The sequence below is a fragment of the Plasmodium yoelii genome (assembly GCF_900002385.2).
Source record: "Plasmodium yoelii strain 17X genome assembly, chromosome: 14".
In the NCBI taxonomy this organism is placed as follows: domain Eukaryota; phylum Apicomplexa; class Aconoidasida; order Haemosporida; family Plasmodiidae; genus Plasmodium; species Plasmodium yoelii.
Window position 1 is genome coordinate 552,180 of NC_036186.2, and position 19,357 is coordinate 571,536.

The window sequence follows — 19,357 nt, forward strand, 5'->3', positions numbered from 1 at the left end:
GTATTCCTTATATTAAAAGCCCCACAAAAGAAAAAAATGGCGTTCTCTATGTGACACAAACAATAGGCATATTTACTTTTTATGAAAATAAAATCTTTAATTTGATTTTTTACAATATATCATTTATGTATATAAAAAAAATAACCCCAATAATTGTATGAAATTTCCTCACTTTTTAATTTGCCGAAAGTGTTGAATTAAGTTGGTTCTTATATGTCATTTGTCAAACCCATGTTATATTTATTTTTTTCACAAAAAAAATATAAACAAGAAATACAACATTGATGACAAAAGAAAGTATTATTCAAGCTTGTTAAATGAATACAATTCTATGGTTTACCATTGGGTATCCATAAGGAAAAACAAACCCGTAAATATATATCTCTTTTTGTTTTTTTATATATATTTTTTCGCAAAATTATGGTTAAAAAAAGAGCTTTATTTTCTATAAATTATTATTTATGCACACACAAATGGCCGTTATATTATAATATCCATATGTACTAATAGTTATTAAAAAAATACACTATTTTCATATCATAAATGTAAATAAATATATATATAATCTTTTCGCATTTTTACTAATAATTATTTATCGAAAAATCAATTGATATAGTTTCCCCAAAAAATAATAAAAATAAAATAAATATGTATATATAAGCATATATGCATGTTCCCGCTATGCTTACACAAACAAAAGGATAATAAACAATCCAAAAACATCAGAGCTAATACACATATGACACAAATAAATTATACGTATATAATATATGTATATATTATAATGGAATTCTGCATATATACATACGCAGGAATGTTGCATAAATTATATGCATTGCATATTTATAATGTACATATAATATTATATATACAAAAATTATTATTTGCATAATTTAATGCGTAAAATTTTCTAGAAAATAAATATTCTATTACGTGAAATTTTTGTTATAGAAATGTAAACAAATTAAAAATAGATTTATATTTTAAAAGCTCTAATAAAAAGAAAAAAAACATAATATAATATAAGGGCATTAGAAGGAATAATTTATAAATCTATTAAAAAAACTGTCAAAAAAAAAAAAAAAATAATAACTATTAATTATTTATATTGAAAAATAAAGAGGAAAATAGTATTTCATAAGTACCTAGAGTTATGTAAAATGGGGAAATAAATGAAAGTACATACATGCATAGTTATATATATAATACCTTTTTTCATAGTATATACTAATCCAATGAACCAAATATGCTAATATGAGCAATAAATATATATATATATATGTTTTATTTTATGAAAATTTATTTATAATTTTAAATAAATTAAATTATTCTTTTTTTAAATATTACTTTGAAGCGAACCCTATATAGCTTTATCGTTTATATTTTTAATAAGCTATAACTTTGTCGCATTTTATTTTTAGTGATATATATAAAACATACATATATATATATATATATGCATAATCTTTACTTGCATGAATTGTATATGTTATGCAGTAATGCTTATATATATTTATCAATAATTAATTAACATACACTTTTCGTATTTCCGTATCCAATTTCTTTTTTTCGATATATCTATATAGATATTTAAATTGTTTACAATTCCATACGTCACAATATAAGTTAGAGTGTTAAGTAATACCTGCAAATATCATCATTATATGCTAGAAGCTCTAAACAATTTTTAGTTAACTCCCACATTAAAATGACGAAAAATGTAGCTGAAAATGAAGAGCCGGGAATAGTATATAAAGTTGCAGGATCATTAGTTATAGCCGAGAATATGAGCGGCACAAGAATGTACGAATTAGCAAAAGTAGGATGGAATAAGTTAGTAGGAGAAATTATAAGATTGGAAGGTAATTATGCTTATATACAAGTATATGAAGATACATCTGGATTATCTGTAGGAGATCCTGTAACTAAAACAGGAAATGCTTTATCTGTAGAGTTAGGCCCAGGAATATTAAATAATATATATGATGGTATACAAAGACCATTAGAAAGAATTGCAAATGCTTGTGGTGATGTTTATATATTTAAAGGTATAGACATGACTGCTTTAGATCATGAAAAACAATGGGATTTTTATGGAAATAAAGAATTAAAACTTAATGATATAGTTACTGGTGGAGATATATTTGGATATGTAGATGAAAATAAATTATTTAAAGAACATAAAATTATGGCCCCTCCAAATGCTAAAGGGCGACTCACTTATATTGCACCAGATGGTTCATATTCATTAAAGGATAAAATATTTGAATTAGAATATCAAGGGAAAAAATACACATATGGTTTATCACATTTATGGCCAGTTAGAGATCCAAGGCCGGTTTTAGAAAAAGTTACAGGAGATACATTATTATTAACAGGCCAGAGAGTTTTAGATTCCTTATTCCCAACAGTACAAGGAGGTACCTGTGCTATTCCAGGGGCATTTGGTTGTGGTAAAACATGTGTATCACAAGCCTTGTCAAAATATTCGAATAGTGAAGTTATAATATATGTTGGATGTGGTGAAAGAGGTAATGAAATGGCAGAAATCTTATCTGATTTCCCAGAATTAACTACTAGAGTTGGGAATGAAGATATTGGTATTATGCAAAGAACTTGTTTAGTGGCTAATACATCTAATATGCCTGTCGCAGCTAGAGAAGCTAGTATATATACAGGTATAACATTATGTGAATATTTTCGTGATATGGGTTATAATGCAACTATGATGGCTGACAGTACTAGTAGATGGGCAGAAGCTTTAAGAGAAATTTCAGGGCGTTTAGCTGAAATGCCAGCAGATAGTGGTTATCCTGCCTATTTAGGTGCTCGATTAGCATCTTTTTATGAACGTGCAGGTAAAGTTAAATGTATTGGATCACCTTCACGTAGCGGTTCAATTACTATTGTTGGGGCTGTATCACCACCAGGTGGAGATTTCTCAGATCCAGTAACAACTTCTACTATGTCAATTGTACAAGCCTTTTGGGGATTGGATAAAAAATTAGCTCAAAGAAAACATTTCCCTTCTGTTAATTGGTCAACATCTTTTTCAAAGTATGTTAGACAATTAGAACAATATTTTGACAATTTTGACCCAGACTTTTTATCTCTAAGAAAAAAAATAAGTGATATATTACAACAAGAAAGTGATCTTAATGATATTGTACAGTTAGTTGGAAAAGATTCCTTATCAGAAGATCAAAAAGTTGTTATGGAAGTTGCAAAAATAATCAGAGAAGACTTCTTACAACAAAATGCTTTTAGTGATTATGATTACATGTGCCCATTACAAAAAACTGTAGGTATGATGAGAATTATATGCCATTTTTATGTACAATGTTTAAGAACTCTACAAGAATATGATTCAAGGGAAAGAAAGATAGGGTGGGGATCAATTTACAATACGTTGCGTCCTACCATTAATAAAATTACTCACATGAAATTTGAATCTCCCAAAAACTCAGATGAGTATTTTAAGAAATACTTTAAGGCTTTGGAAGAAGAAATAACAACTGGATTGAGGAATTTAGCTGAGAAATAAGTTAAAAAATGTTTATGGCCTGATCATATCTTTGTCATACATTTTTGGAGGAATACAATTAAATTTCACGTGAATGCTCCCGTTTTATCTCTAGTTTATGGCGTTCGCACCACGTTATCTTTATTGCAATCTTTATCATTTCGTATTTTCGCCGGAATATATGTGAATTTATTTTTATTCACAAAAAAGGACGTACGACCAATAAATCGTTTATAATACATATACCTGCGTCACATTTACTAATATGTGTTACTTGAAACTCAATTTAATATTTCTGTGTATATATTTTTAACGAGAAATATTTCCAAGCTATCATGATATCGCCAATTTTATTATACTTTTTTAAATAATTCATATGGTGATATTTTTAATTTTGTCTTTACATTTTATTTTCTCGGAAATTTTTCTTATTTGAATTTTTTATTTTTTTTTTATTTTTTATTTGTTTACTAGCAGTAATATATTATGCATATGACATATTTATTGTAGAACAAATTATAATGTATTGACGCAAATATTTGCACAAATGCATTAAAGCAATAAAAAATTGACAACAGTTATACAAATATACACATCCATATATGGACAATTAAAATATTATTATCATGGTACTCATTTTTAATTATTTTTTATTATTTTTTTTTTCGGTTTAAGGATTATATATTTAATTAGTGGCTACACGATTAGTTATATTTTTTAACGTCCATCTATTTTGCACATATCCATTTGTACATTCCCATTATAACTTATTTCTCTTCATCCAATGATCTTTCCTTGCATTAATCCTCTATTTATTCGTAAATTAAATATGAAAATATTGTTATATTAAAATGTATTATTTTAATTTACTCATAAATAATATTTTCTACATACCAACATTATATAGAAAGGTATATAAATATTATTTATTAAATTGTTAGAATGATTTTATAAATACAACAAAAATAACAAACCTTATAATAAATGTTTTCCATTTTATTATGATAAATATGCTTATTTATAATTTTAAGACATATATGAACATTGAAATTTATTTAGCAAGTAAAAATGCATTATAATATATGTGCTTCCAACTGTTCACAAATTTATTGGTATACTCTTAAATCAACAGAATATGCAAAGACATAAGATTCTATATAAAATATTATTAACTTGTAAATAGGTATACGTTTTACACGCTTATAATATATATGTGTGTGTTATGCTTTATCAATGGCTTTTATGACATTCTTTGTATGCCCCTTTTTTCATAAATTAAAACACGAAAAAATTATTTATTTCGAAATAATTATATAATAAACTCAATTGTACAAAATAAATATTCTATATTTTCAAATTATAATTATTTTTATTACTTTTATTTATTAAATGGGTAAACATCCCTTAATTTTCGTAGATATGTCGAGATCGTTGCTTAAACAAAATTCAGAACAGGAAAGTGGCATACACATATATGTGCATAGTTACAATTGTTCATTTGCCAATAAATCTAAAGTTGTAAAAAAAAAATAGCACAATTAATTATTTAAATAATTCAAATATAACAAAGTTATTGCTATTATGATTTTACAATATTTTATTATACACAAAATGAAAAATAAGCATACTCCAATTTGAAACAATGATGAATATATATAACACAAAATTTAATATTTCTATACGATTTTTAAATTAATCTATTTGCATATATAAATATATTAAAAAAATAAAATTATTTAGTTGTAAACAAAATAACAATTGAACTTAATAAAAATGATACACATATGAATATATATAAATGAATACACCAATTGATCCATGTAAATTTTATAGAACTTTACATTTATAGTGTATACACATATCTAGAAAAATATGATGTTTGTTTTGTAATTTTTAGTTTCGTACACACATATTTAAAAATATATTTCCTATTTATAAGAGAAACAACAATAAAACATATTTTATATCCCAAATATAAGTGGCTTACGAAAACGTGATACATATTTTTAGGATACACGTATAAAAAGATACTAACTCAATATATAATGATAAATGCACAATATAATACTTGCCCTATTAATTATTACATTGTAAAAAGATACACATTTTTGTTTACATAGACTTTTTTTTTTAATATTAATCAAAATGCATTTGAAAACATATTATTTATTAATAATAATTTTAAAAATAATAATACTGAATTTTGAAAAATATAAATGTTTTCTATTAAAAAAAAAAGATCCAATAATATTCGATTTAATAGAAAATCGAAAAAATAAATTTAATAATATTAGGAAATTGATAATAAAAGACAAGTGTAACAGTGATGTAGTTATAGACAACATTTTAAAATTTAGTGAAAATGAAAACTATATACAAAAGAAATTAAATGAATTAAAAAAATATAGAATTACAACATATAGTTCTAAATATACATTTTTTTTCCCAGGACAAGGAGAACAATATTTATCTATGGGTCTAGATACCTATAATAATCATAAAGAGTCAAAAGAAATATATGAACGGGCAAGTAAAATATTAGGATATAATTTAATGGAAGTAATTAAAAATGGTCCAATAGAAAAATTAACAGATTCTGAGATTGCGCAGCCAGCTATTTATACGGTTTCTATGGCTGCATATGAAAAATTAAAAAATGAAAATTATGATATAGTTCAAAAATTAAATTTATGTATGGGTTATTCATTAGGGGAGTATTCAGCATTAGCTTGTTCTGGTGCATTATCTTTTGAAGAAGGAGTATATTTAACAAAAGAAAGAGGAAAGGCAATGCAAAATTGTGCTAAATTACATAATATGTCAACTATAGCAATTGTCGGTTTAACTATTGATAATATATATAAATTAATTGACGAAGTTAATAAGCAAATGAATGATGATATTTTTATAGTTAGTTATATGACAGAAAAAAAATTTGGTTTATGTGGAAAACCTGAAACTATGGAGTATCTTAACAAATTAGCTAAAGAAAAATATAAAGCACTTTTTACAAAAAAATTACAAATATCAGGAGCATTCCATTCTTCTTATATGTTTCCTGCAAAAAAAAGTTTAGAAAATATATTAAAACAAATACAATTAAAAAAATTACATGTTCCAATAATATCAAATGTAGATGGTTGTGCTTATAATGATCCTTCCATAATTAAGGATCTATTGCTTTTGCAATTAACTAGTCCAATTAAAATCAATGAATGTTTAGAAAATGTTTTAAAAAATGGATATGAGATTGGTTATGAATTAGGTCCAGGTACAATTAACACAAACCTTTTAAGGGATGTTTCAAAAAAAAAAAAAACAGCAACACCATATATATAGTCACGTTATATAATAATATAAAGAGATACTATTATTTTATTTCACACACATATTTCTATTTCCTTAATCGTTTTTATTATTTATTTTTTGCGCATATTTGCAAAATTACCTAATATATATGTCATACATTTGAAATTGCATATTTGCATAGTGTGCATATTTATCTTCTTAAATTATTTTGATTTTTTCTCATCCCTTCCATATATGATATTTAATTTATATTTTTAACATCGCTTGTATGTTTGTCCTTTTTTTAAATTGTTTACTCCTACAACTATGCTAATAGCAAATTTGAATTATAATATAAATTAACTATTCAAAAGATTCAATCGGAAATACAATTATATTAAAAAAGGAATATTTATATTAAAAGAGGAATATTTATATTAAAAAAATAATATTTATATTTTGAGGGACACTATACAAACTATTTTCGTTTGTTATGCATATCAATTAAAACAATGTATATATTAAAGATGTTTTTTCTGAAAAGGGTGTTGTATTTTTTTTCTTTTATAGAAAAATACCAAAAAAAATCACCATAAGGATAAATAAAAAACATGCACATATATTTAACAAAAAGATATAGATGATATTTTTGTTTAAATAAATACACAACTAAACACAGGTTAACATTGTTATTGATACAAATACCATGTTTACACTAAAAAATAAATAAAAAAATAAAAAATAAATAAATTAATGAGTTGAAAATATCGAGTATATCATAAAAATTCTATTTAGACATATTCCTATTTGACTATTTGTAAGACATGGTCAAATAAGGAAAAATAAAGTAAAATAACACATATAAAGTAATTAACAATTTATGTTTCATTTATTTGTTCATGCATTTTCTGCAGTGTATTATTAAAGTTGATGTACTGTTTAAACGGTTCTTTTGAATAGCTTGTCCATTTTGCCCACTATATCAACATTCTCTCTATCTTTTGTATAATTATATTTGTTTAAATTATTTACAAAATTTTTGTAATTTTTAAAATTATCTATATTTTCATCCATATTATTTCCGTTAATATTATAATTTTTATACTTATTTAAAACGTCTGAAAATTTTAGCAAATCCATGCTCTTATTTATATTTGTCTGATTTGAATCGATATTTACATTATCACTTTTAATATTGTAAACTCCGTTTACCGTTTCATCATGTTCTCTTTTAAGAGACCTATTTTCTTCTTCTTTTTCTTGCCTTTTATTTTCATGTTTATTAAGTGGTGAATTAAAATTCTCATTGTAAGAATTGCTCGTTTCTGTGATATAGTATTTATTAATATCTTGAATTTTTTTAAAAACATAATCAGCATTTCGTAATTTACAAAATCGTGAATCCTCTTCTTTTTTATTACTACTTCGTATGTTGTCAATGTCTATAAATTCATTTGGTATAATATTTTCTTTTTGTAAAATTGAATAAACTTTTGAATTAATCTCTTGATCAATTTTATTATTTTTTCCCTGATCTTTTCGATCTGAAACATTAGAATATGGTTTATATGTATCAATTCCTGTCTTAAATTCACATTGTGAATTTTTGTTCCTATAATTATTAAAAATTAAGCAATTTTTTATATTATTTTTGTCAATTTTTACATTATATTGTTCATAATTCATTTTTTTATGATATATATCGTTGTGTATTGAGTTATTAACATTTTTTATTTTATCCAAGTTTTCATTAACAGATTTATTCAGATTATACTTTTTCTGTTCATGTCTTTTTTTTAACCAATTTTTTACGTTACTTTGTATAAATAATATTTTTTTTAATAATTCATCATAACTCATATTATAGGAATATTTAACATCAGAATTATTTCCAGAAATATTAAAACACATTGTAGTTGTTTCTTCTACTTTGCTTTTATTACTTTTGTTTTTTTTATTCCCATTTATTTCATTAATATAATCTTTACTTTTAAATCCAATATTTCCAATCTTAGACATGCAATTTTTTGAATGTCCAATTGAATGATCTTCAAATTTGTTTATAGATTTTATGTAAAAATTTGTTCCATGATTTTTCCCTGAATATCTTAATATACAATTTTCATTCTCATTATTATTTTGTGTAATCATAGTGGGTTTATATTTATCAAGACATTTAACATAATTAGCATTGCTTTGAATATTAAAATTTTGAGGATTATTTTCAAAATCTAAATATTCACTATAATCTAATTTTGTTTCATCATTGTTAATATAAATCGATTGATCACGAATTGTTAAATTAATAATTCTATTTAAATATGAATATACTTTTTTTTTTCTAATATTTAATATACACTCTTGAGCTTGATTTATACTACTCATAACAATTTCAATTCCTTTTTTTTTTTCATAATAATCTTGTATATTATAATCGTTAAATGATTTTTCTATATTTTCAACATTTTTTTTATAAATATTATTTGATGATTTTTCATATTCTTTTAAATATTTTTCAAAATGGTTATTTTTATCACAATTTTTTTCATAATTATTGTAATTAGTATTATTAAGCAAATTTTGAACCATAGTTTGTATATCAGAATTTGTATTATCATCATTATAATCATCATTTTGTTTATTTTTATATTCATTTTTAACTATATCATTGTTTTGTCTAAAAATCATTTTTCCCTTTTCACATATTTTTTCGTTCTTTACCATTTCATACGATTTGTTTTTTTCCTTTTTCTTATCTTCATCATAATTTCCCATCGTATATTTTTCATTCGAATTATTTTCTTTAAGTTTAACCATTTCTTCTTTTATTTTTTTTAGCTCTCTTTTTAGAACTTTTACTTGTTTGTTTTTTTTTTTCACATTTTTCTTATTTTTATCATTGTTGTCTTCTTTTTTGTCATCATTTATGCATTTAGACCCATTATTATTCTCTTTTATTTTCATATCATTGCAATCCTCAATACATCTTTCTTTTTCCTCTATATATTCATTTGTTTGGTATTTTTTCGAGCAATTTTCATCTACTTGTTCACAATCTTTCTCATAATCATCATCCTTTACATTTTCAACGATTTGTTCATCTACGTCTTTATTTGAAATTCCTCCATTTTGTGTATTTAGTAATACATTTTTTTCTATACAATCAATAATTTCATATAATTTGTAAAACTTTTTTTTATCATGTAATCTTATCAATGTGTTGTCTTCAAAATATTCATTTAAAATCCAATTAAAAATAGTTTGGCTGTTAAATGGCCCCTGTTCATTATTATCGTCATCTAAATATACCCAATATAATGTTTTACGTGCATTCAAAATTTCGTTAAAATCATTTGTTATATTTTTATTTCTTGAAAAATCATTATCATCTTGACTTGGTTTTTCCATAAAATTTTCGGAACTATTTTCATTTTTCAACTCCCCCTCATTTTTATCTTGGATTTCCTTTTTTAAAATAATGTCCTTATAATATTCGTCTGACTTTATTTTATTTAATAAATGGTTATATATTATTCCATTTTTTAAATACAATTTTATTTTTCCCTTTATTGCATTATTTTCAAAATAAATACAATTATTTTTGTCATAATATTTCTTATCCTTTATATTTAACTCGTGCCTATGGATGTATTCTACTTTTTCTGTCTTCATATCTTTTCGAAGTACATACAAAATGAGAGTTTGCTAAAAATAATAATAAATGAATAAATACATATATAAACAAGTATATAAATTAAATTATGAATATTTTATTGAACACAAATATTAAAGCATGTTATAAAGATGCTACAACCCGATAAGAAATAAGAATCACAAATATATTTGTCAACATGTAGACCGTATCATAAAATAATTACGTATTAAACAATGGTTTGATTCTTATGTGTTTTTCACATTTTTCACATTTTTCATGGATATATATATTACAGTTTCATTGCAATCCAGTATGTTAAAAGCGTGGGAAATGTTCATTTCATAAGACATCATACACATTTCATTAAGTCCATGTTTAATACAAATGTACCATGGTGTTTCATATATTTTTTCATTTCCAATTTCTTTTTTTTGATCAGTTTGATCATTTTCTACTTTTATATGTAAACCATAAATTATGCTATCTTCTTTTTCTTCATGAACATTGTTCATACATTTCTCAAGTCCATTCAGTTCTACTTCAATACTATGAATGTATAAATTCATGTCCATTTTTTTTGTTTTAATCACGCATTTATATGTAATATATTCACATATATGCGAATAAAATCGCCAACAATTTTTTTAACCGAAAAAATTGTTCACACATTAATCTTATATTAAGCTATAATCATTTATCACATTTTATAAGAAAAGGCAAATTAAAAATTTTGTCACATTTAAAAAAGAAAAAAGATAAAACATTATAAGAAAGGAAAAATATTATTTTTATTTATACTAAAAAATAGAACTATATGATTAAAAACAATACACGAAAATGTGTTTACCCTTTTTCCATTTTTATGTAAATTATGATATATATACAATAATTAAACAAATTAATATGTATATAAATATACGTATTAAAATTATGTAACTTATAAAATGTATGTATTATCCAAATAATTACACAACAAATGCATTCAATTATTTTCCTCTTTGTTGGAAACACAAAAAAAAAAAAAAAATATAATTTTACTATTTTCCAATGCTACCGTATATCAATAAAGCACGCCTCAAAATATTTTCACGGTTTATGTTTACAAAAAATTTAGATTTAAATTAATCAATTGTTTTGTTGAGAAAACTATAAAATTAATACTTTATTTAATCTTGTTATTAATTTTTTATTTGTTTAATTTGGTTGGAATATATTATGTTTTAATGATCATTTTTCAAAATAAGAGAAACATGCATTCGATTAATTACACGTATATAAGTATGTATAATATAGTATATAAATATACATACTCTAGTTAACTACTATATGCTATATTTTATTATATACGTATGTACAATAAAAACAAAAATATAAAATTATAAAATAATGGAAGCATAGGTTGGCAAATAAAACTCCTCAACACACATAATGAGTATTACATATCCCACTAAAATAAGGATGTTACTTTTAATAATAAATAGTAAAATTGTTCAAGAACATAAAGTATAAAAAAAATGCTGGGGAATGTGATAAAAACCCGTAAGCTATATACCGTTATTCTGAAGAATCAGTTTTATAATTTTTTATCAAGAAAACAACATTGGTATAGCCAATATAATAATTTAAAAAATCGAGATTCGTTAAGTTATCTTTATGATTTATATAAATCAATAGAAAGTTGTAAAAGTGGGCATATGCTATATAAACTCAGTAACAAAACGTTAAATTATCAAATTTTTGATTTACATATTTGGAGATTAATAGAGAATAAATTTTATGAACTAAATAAAGAATTGACACCAAAAGAATTATCATCAATTATCAATCATTTTAAACAAATGAAAATTAATGATAGTAAAATATATGAAAATAGTATTGATATAATATTAGCTTCATTGGATAATTATTCAATACATGACTTGTCTTTAATATGTTTATCATATACTTATTTTTATAAAGTAAATAAAAATTTTTTGAACAAAATATCATCAGCAATAATTAATTTATATGAACACGAAAAAAATAATATACAAAATTTAACTAAAAATCAGCTAAATGAATTATTTATTTCCTATGTTCATATAATTGGGTCTTATAGTAAAATACAACACAAAAATATCGACCTCTTTAAAGCAGCCTCAGTATATATATATGAAGCTTTAAATCTTGACATAAATGTGTCACCAAAAATTATTTTAAAAATTATAAACTCCTATTCGAAGTAAGAGTTATAAAACATTAAAAAAAAAAAAAACTTATCTATATTTTTGAAAAAAATATGATAAATAAACTAAAAAATGTATAATGAAAATATCGAAAAAATAATAAACTGATTTCCCCTTTATTATAATTTCCATTTTTTTTTATACAGTGTAAAAATTAAGCACACCAAAATTTTCGACTTACTGGCAAAACAAATACCTACCACTAAAATTACAGATGAGGAATTGAAGGTATTGTACCGTATTGCATGTACATTGTTATATACATGATATTTCTTCAAATATTATTTGGTTAGTTCATATATGAATAATTATTCATACATTTTTTTTTTCATTTTTTTTTTCATTTTTTTTTCCCCATTTTTTTTCCCATCCACGGCAGAGCATAAAGAGAAATTTTGATAACTTGAAATATTCTAACGATACCCTTGATAAATACATTGAGTATCGATTGTCTTAGTTCACGATTTGCTTAACTATTTTATTTATTGTTTTTACAAACTTTTAATTCGTTTCATTAAAAACTGAATTGCATCACCAAGATATGCAGCATTATGATTATATGTATTAAAAAAATTACTTTCCATATATATTAAATCATTTTTTAAGTCTACTCTCTCTGTTCCTAATATTTCTTTTATTTTTTTTTGTTCCTTTGGAGTTAAAGATAAATCATTTATATTTGAACTAAAATAACATATCGTATTATCTTCATAATCTACCGTTGACGAACCATGCCATAATATTGAATAATGCAAATTATGGGGGAAATTAAATCGGTCATGATTTAGTGTTCTTGGCAAGACTGATTCATGTTGTAATTTAGTTAAAGGTGTTATAAATGTGCTTGGATTTTTTTTAGTTTTTTCATCATCTTTTATATTTTCTTTATCATGGGTCATATTTAATAATTTTTTTATCCTATATTTATTTCTGAATTTAAAATGACGTCTTGTTCTTTCTTTTCCTATACACACTTTCATTATTTCTTTTTTTATATTTTTACTTATAACCGTTGGGGGTTCACATATTGTTGTCCGATCTTCTAGTCTTATAGGAGGGATTTTTATTTTTACAGCTTTTTGCTCAGCATTTAAATTTACTCTTTCTCTTTTTTTACGATTTTTTTTCCCTCGAATTTGATTAAGCATATAATACATTTTATTATTCAAAATATCTAAATGTTTATACTTATTTTCAGCACTAACGATGCCATTATGAAACTCTTGAATCCATGAAAAAGGAACAATTTTTTTCGGCTTAACTACACCATATCTTTTTACTATGTTATTAATGGCAAGTGTTTGTATCACCATCGTTGTTTCTGCTAATATATGTATACCTACCTATATAATTTTGTTTTTTTATTTATTGACTTATATGACTTATAAATATTCTGACATATTTATTCGTATTAATACTGATTTATCAAATTATTTTATATATAGAATAGGAGTGATTTATCATAATTTTTACAATAACCTAAGAAATTCTACTAAATTTGTATTTTTTCTATAAAAAAAAACAACAAATCTTCACTCCTTATATATTTCACATGTATAAATGTATTCCATTTTTCACAAATAAATCTACACAATAATTTTTTTATTATCAAAAAAAAAATATATATACATGCCAATTCAAGGAAATCCTATTATTTCACATTAAAAAAAAATTCATAAGATCTACCGTTCATTAATTTTTTCCACGCCATTCAATTTATAAAATTTTCATCACTTTCACCTTTTTGAATATTTTTAATAAATTAAAAATTTGATTTTTTTTTTCGTATAAATAATACGTATATTTTGAGAGAAAAAGCAAAGTACACTCCATATTCCTACTAATTGGAAAAATGTGATTTATTTTCGAAATGCTGTCGTATTTTTTTTTCTCCTTTTCATTTACTCCCATTTTTATACTTTCGAGCATATATAGAATAGATATGATATCATGAAAAAGGGTTAAAAAAAATGTTTTTTTTAAATCGGCAATTGTTCTATAAAGGGAAATATATACCTGTTGGAAGAAGAGTGTTTAGAGAAAAATTGGTAACAGGTCGAAAGCAGAAATCTCCAATTATTTTATTACCTCCATATATATCAATACATGAACTTCGATTAATGCTAAATATAAATTATGAAATATGTTTTAAAGTGGCAAATGTATATAAGTGTGGTAATAAATATCGATGGAAAGATTCAAATGATAGAGTTTTTCAAACAGTAAATAAAAGGAATGTAATTATACCTTATAATGTAGCTGCATTTGTAAGTAAAGTATTTAAATTTAAACCAAAGCTTATTGAACCAGAATTATTTTGTGAAGAAGAAAATAGATCCAATATTTCGTTGGAAGACATATATCAAAAAACATATAAAATTGAAAGAGATTACAATGAAAATCAAAGTAAAACTAAAGGTGAATCAAATATATTTAATAATAACAATTTGATCAATGATAATGATACGTTCTCTATTCCCGTCGATGAAATAAACAAATATACCGAATCAAACGAATCAAAAAAAAAACGAAATAACTATTACACAGTTGTTTCCGTAATAGGACATATAAATCATGGAAAAACAACACTTTTAGATAAAGTTACCAACAATAATTTAGCAAATTATGAAGCTGGTTGTATTACACAAAATATTAAACCCATACACTTTGAATTGGAACCTTACAAATTCACATTTTTAGATACACCAGGTCATAAAGTTTTTCAAATTTTAAGAGGACGCGCTGCTTTTCTTTCCGATATATTAATAATATTGATTTCGTTAGAAGTTGGGGCAGAAATTCAAACTGAAGAAGCAATTAAATATGCAGATAAATTTAGCATACCTGTTATTTTTGCTTTGAACAAAGCTGATATTTATAAAGAAAATGAATCAGTAGTAAAAGCCGAGTTAAAAAATCAATGTAATAAAATGTTTGATGAAGGAACTTTAAAACACAATTATTCAAACGAAATAGATAATTCTATAACCATATCATCTTTAACTGGATATAATTTACCCCGATTAATAAATAGAATATATTTTATAAAACAAAATATTAATTTGCCATACCACAGTGCCAATGTTTTTTACAATAATCAAAATGGAATCAAAAAAAATGCACAATTAAGAGATATAACTAGTGCTAATAATAATGAAACTGATAGTTTTTACAACATACATGATGAAACTAAAGGAAAACAAAAAAGAGAATATTGCTTGAGCTTGCTAAAAAAATATATTCGAAAATCCGATTGCTTATTAGCTTTAGACAAAACTCCATTTGGTATGGGAGTTGTTGTAGATATAACTAAAGACTCAAGTAAAGGGACTATACTTCATGTCATTGTAAGAAATGGATTTTTTATTGAAGGAAGTTATTTTATATGTGGTTCAGCTTACGGAAAAATTCTAAAAATGTATAAATTTAATAGTAATTTTAAAGAATATTGTACATATGCAACAGTTGGTATGGCTATCCAAATATCAGGAATCAAAAAAAAACATGGTAGTGCAACAACAGATGATTTAATATTTACCTTACCACAAAATGACGCATTTCGTTTATGCCAATACAGACTGATGGTTGAAAAATTATCTACTTTACAAGTTAGTGGAGATGAAATTGAAGTTTCATGGGAAAATGATATGAAAAAAAATGAATTTTATGCAGAAGATATTTATGAAAACAGACTTGAAATGTCAGAAAAAAGAAAAGCTATTGAAGAATTTGGAATAGAAAGTGAAAACAATATTTTTAATCAAGTAACAATGAAAGATTTTCATAAAAGTAATACACAAATTGAAAAAGAAGAAAATAATTTTGTAGAAATACATTTAGAAGAGGAAAATAAATATGAACAAATCAAAAATGATAAAAACAATTACATTAAAAACGTACTTTTACAAAATGATGATGATCAAAGCATTTTGATACCTGAACAAAAAAAAGTTATATTTTTTGATAATCAAGCAAATAATGATAATTTATTAAATGGCTTAGCTGATTCCAAAAAAGTTACAGATCATAAAGAGAACCAATTACTCCATTCAAATTATCCTCACTCTGACCAAATTAATCAAATATATAATGGATTTAATAAAAATTCTAATTCAAATATACAAAATTGTCCACAAATGGACATTTGTATCGAAGATGGTCCAAGTTCTATGATAAATCAAAAAATGAATGGAATAAATAATAATACACAAAATAATAGTGACTCCAAGGAAAACGTGTTCCTCAATGATACTATGCAGGAAAAGAATGAGCCAATGAAAAATAGTAAAAATATTAAAGAAAATAATAATATACAACATAACAAAATGGAAAACATGCTTGAAAACGATGCTATAGATGGAGAAAAAGAATTCACTAAAATAGGTAGAAAAAACAAATATTATAAAAACAAAAATACTATAAATAATATATCTTTCAATAAAGAAAAATTGGAAAACATAACCAAAGAAGAATATAACGAAGGATCGAACAAATTAAATAAACCTTGGTATTATGAAGAAAGTGAAGATACATGGTCTAAAAAAGTTCTAAAACGAAATGAAGAACTTATGGAAATTTGGAGAAACAAAACCAGACAAAGAGAACTAGAAAAGGAAAGACAACAGTTTTATGAAAAACAAATGATATTGAAAAATGAAATTACAAAAAGAAATGTTTTAGGTGAAAAACAATTAACTGAAGAAGAAATTAACAATTATCTTTATAATGACCACAATAAAGAAGTTGATTCAAATTCATCAAAACAAGAAGAAATCAAGCTACCCCCAAAAAATATTCCTGTTATACCTATTATTATAAGAACTAACTATGTTGGAATGTTTGATATTTTTTTAGATGAATTTGAAAACATTCAAAACAAATATAATGTAAAAATATCGGTTGTTCATGGAGGAATAGGGCCTGTTACCCCAAATGATGTTGTACATGCTGAAGTAGAAACTAATTATGGGTATTGTTGTATTTACGCATTTCATGTTAAAGTATTACCTGATTCAGTAAAGCAAGCTGTCCTTTCCAATATTGTAATAAAACAGTTTGATGTATTTACTGATGTCATCGATGATATAGTTAAAAGAATTAAAAATATAAAAGCTTTAATGGCCCATAACATGTATGTAAGGAGTCTTAAAAATGAAAGGACACAAGAAGGATTATAAAAAAAATCTATACTTTACAAATTATATTCAATATTTTTAATAATAATTTTCAAAAGAGGCAAAGTATATCACATATTTGAATATTATTTTTACAATGAGAATATTTTTACTAATCATAAAATTTAATTTTATCCATTTGAAAACCGTAGTTTATTAAATATGATTCTATTAAATTTCACACACATATATTCTTAAATATGTGCATATGCTCATATTCATCCACGATATTAATTTTTTTTGTTTTTTTATAATTAATTAAATATAAAAATATGTTGATGTTTGTAAATTTTAAAAAGCACTATTATATGTATGTATATATGTATATATTTAAAAAAAAACAAACAACAAAATTCGTAAATTTATGTTAATTTGTTGAATTCATACAAAAATTATGTGAAGCAAAATGCACATAAAACGACAACATATATATATCGAAAAATGAAAAAAACAAAAAAGGTTACATATCGAATAACATTTTTATTTAAATCGCAATAGTTTTAATCATAACAATATTGAAGATATATAGGGTTGTATTGAAATATGCTTATATATTCTTCTTTTTTAATGTACTCCATTTGTTTATGTAGGTGTTTATTTCATTAAATTTCTTCCATTTTGTACGGGATTCTCAACTTTATTAATTTTATCTCTGTAATGATACTATTTATTCAATGTGCTTGTGGTTCATTACTCAATACAAATAAACTGTAAATTTTCAATGTTCTATATTATTATGGTTTTTCCTCCTATTGGATTAGAAATAAAAACAACTGGAAGACGGGGTTGTATTTGTGTCGTTATGATAGTTGGGGAAGGTGCTGTGTATACGGTATATACGGCTGGTGTTGACACAACTGGGACAGATATACACTCCTTGTATATTAATGAGGAACTTGGGGCAATTACGATAGACATTTTTGCAAATTTGGGAATTTAAAGTAAAAAGAAAAAAATGAAATAAGTAAGCAATTATATATGCAAATACTAATATGGAGAATGTAAAAATATGTTATAAAATATTAAGTCTATTGTAAAAATATTAATTTTATATAATAATACTATAATTGATGTTATTAAAATTGAGTGTAAAATAAAAAAAAAAATTGTATTAAAATGATTTAAAAATTGCATAAAAATTAATTAATTCTTATAATAAATAAATAAAAAATATATATATTTTAAATGAAAATAAATTTAATAATTAAAATAATATCAAAACTTTATTTATTATTTTTTTAATTATTTTTTAACTAAATAGCTACCTACAAAAATATAAATAAAACAATTTTTAATTGTCTAAATAAATTTCGCTTTATTATTTTTTTTTTTTAAATATGTTGTGCATACATTTTTTCCAATAACAGTAGCTATAAAAATGATAAAATAGCTATTTTCTTCGTTACATTTATAAAGCACCATATAAATTGTTATGACAATTTTATATTTTATTATATATATATAGCTTTTTAATTGTCAGCAATATATGTAT

General features: G+C 23.5%; 7 protein-coding genes across 7 annotated transcripts; 4 read left to right on the plus strand and 3 right to left on the minus strand.

Annotated features, from left to right (window-relative positions):
• Window positions 1-1,708: 1,708 nt before the first annotated feature.
• Window positions 1,709-3,544, plus strand: PY17X_1412200 (V-type ATPase subunit A; the record flags this gene model as incomplete). Its single annotated transcript, XM_724242.1, has 1 exon — window positions 1,709-3,544. One exon carries the CDS (start codon window positions 1,709-1,711, stop codon window positions 3,542-3,544), a length of 1,836 nt encoding a protein of 611 aa, XP_729335.1.
• A 2,124-nt stretch (window positions 3,545-5,668) lies between these two features.
• Window positions 5,669-6,862, plus strand: PY17X_1412300 (malonyl CoA-acyl carrier protein transacylase, putative; the record flags this gene model as incomplete). The annotated part of the gene is made up of 1 exon (XM_720864.1): window positions 5,669-6,862. The coding sequence occupies one exon, from the start codon at window positions 5,669-5,671 to the stop codon at window positions 6,860-6,862; it is 1,194 nt and encodes a 397-aa protein (XP_725957.1).
• An 888-nt stretch (window positions 6,863-7,750) lies between these two features.
• PY17X_1412400 (GYF domain-containing protein, putative) lies at window positions 7,751-11,038 on the minus strand (the record flags this gene model as incomplete). Its single annotated transcript, XM_022957447.1, has 2 exons — window positions 7,751-10,516; window positions 10,760-11,038. 2 exons carry the CDS (start codon window positions 11,036-11,038, stop codon window positions 7,751-7,753), a joined length of 3,045 nt encoding a protein of 1,014 aa, XP_022812838.1.
• A 942-nt stretch (window positions 11,039-11,980) lies between these two features.
• PY17X_1412500 (conserved protein, unknown function) lies at window positions 11,981-13,148 on the plus strand (the record flags this gene model as incomplete). Its single annotated transcript, XM_022957448.1, has 3 exons — window positions 11,981-12,687; window positions 12,838-12,919; window positions 13,071-13,148. 3 exons carry the CDS (start codon window positions 11,981-11,983, stop codon window positions 13,146-13,148), a joined length of 867 nt encoding a protein of 288 aa, XP_022812839.1.
• Window positions 13,149-13,182: 34 nt separating this feature from the next.
• PY17X_1412600 (mitochondrial ribosomal protein S35 precursor, putative) lies at window positions 13,183-14,004 on the minus strand (the record flags this gene model as incomplete). Its single annotated transcript, XM_022957449.1, has 1 exon — window positions 13,183-14,004. The coding sequence occupies one exon, from the start codon at window positions 14,002-14,004 to the stop codon at window positions 13,183-13,185; it is 822 nt and encodes a 273-aa protein (XP_022812840.1).
• Window positions 14,005-14,661: 657 nt separating this feature from the next.
• PY17X_1412700 (translation initiation factor IF-2) lies at window positions 14,662-17,868 on the plus strand (the record flags this gene model as incomplete). Its single annotated transcript, XM_725117.2, has 1 exon — window positions 14,662-17,868. One exon carries the CDS (start codon window positions 14,662-14,664, stop codon window positions 17,866-17,868), a length of 3,207 nt encoding a protein of 1,068 aa, XP_730210.2.
• Window positions 17,869-18,591: 723 nt separating this feature from the next.
• Window positions 18,592-18,783, minus strand: PY17X_1412750 (apical ring associated protein 1, putative; the record flags this gene model as incomplete). The annotated part of the gene is made up of 1 exon (XM_034637694.1): window positions 18,592-18,783. The coding sequence occupies one exon, from the start codon at window positions 18,781-18,783 to the stop codon at window positions 18,592-18,594; it is 192 nt and encodes a 63-aa protein (XP_034493627.1).
• Between the last annotated feature and the right edge of the window lie 574 nt (window positions 18,784-19,357).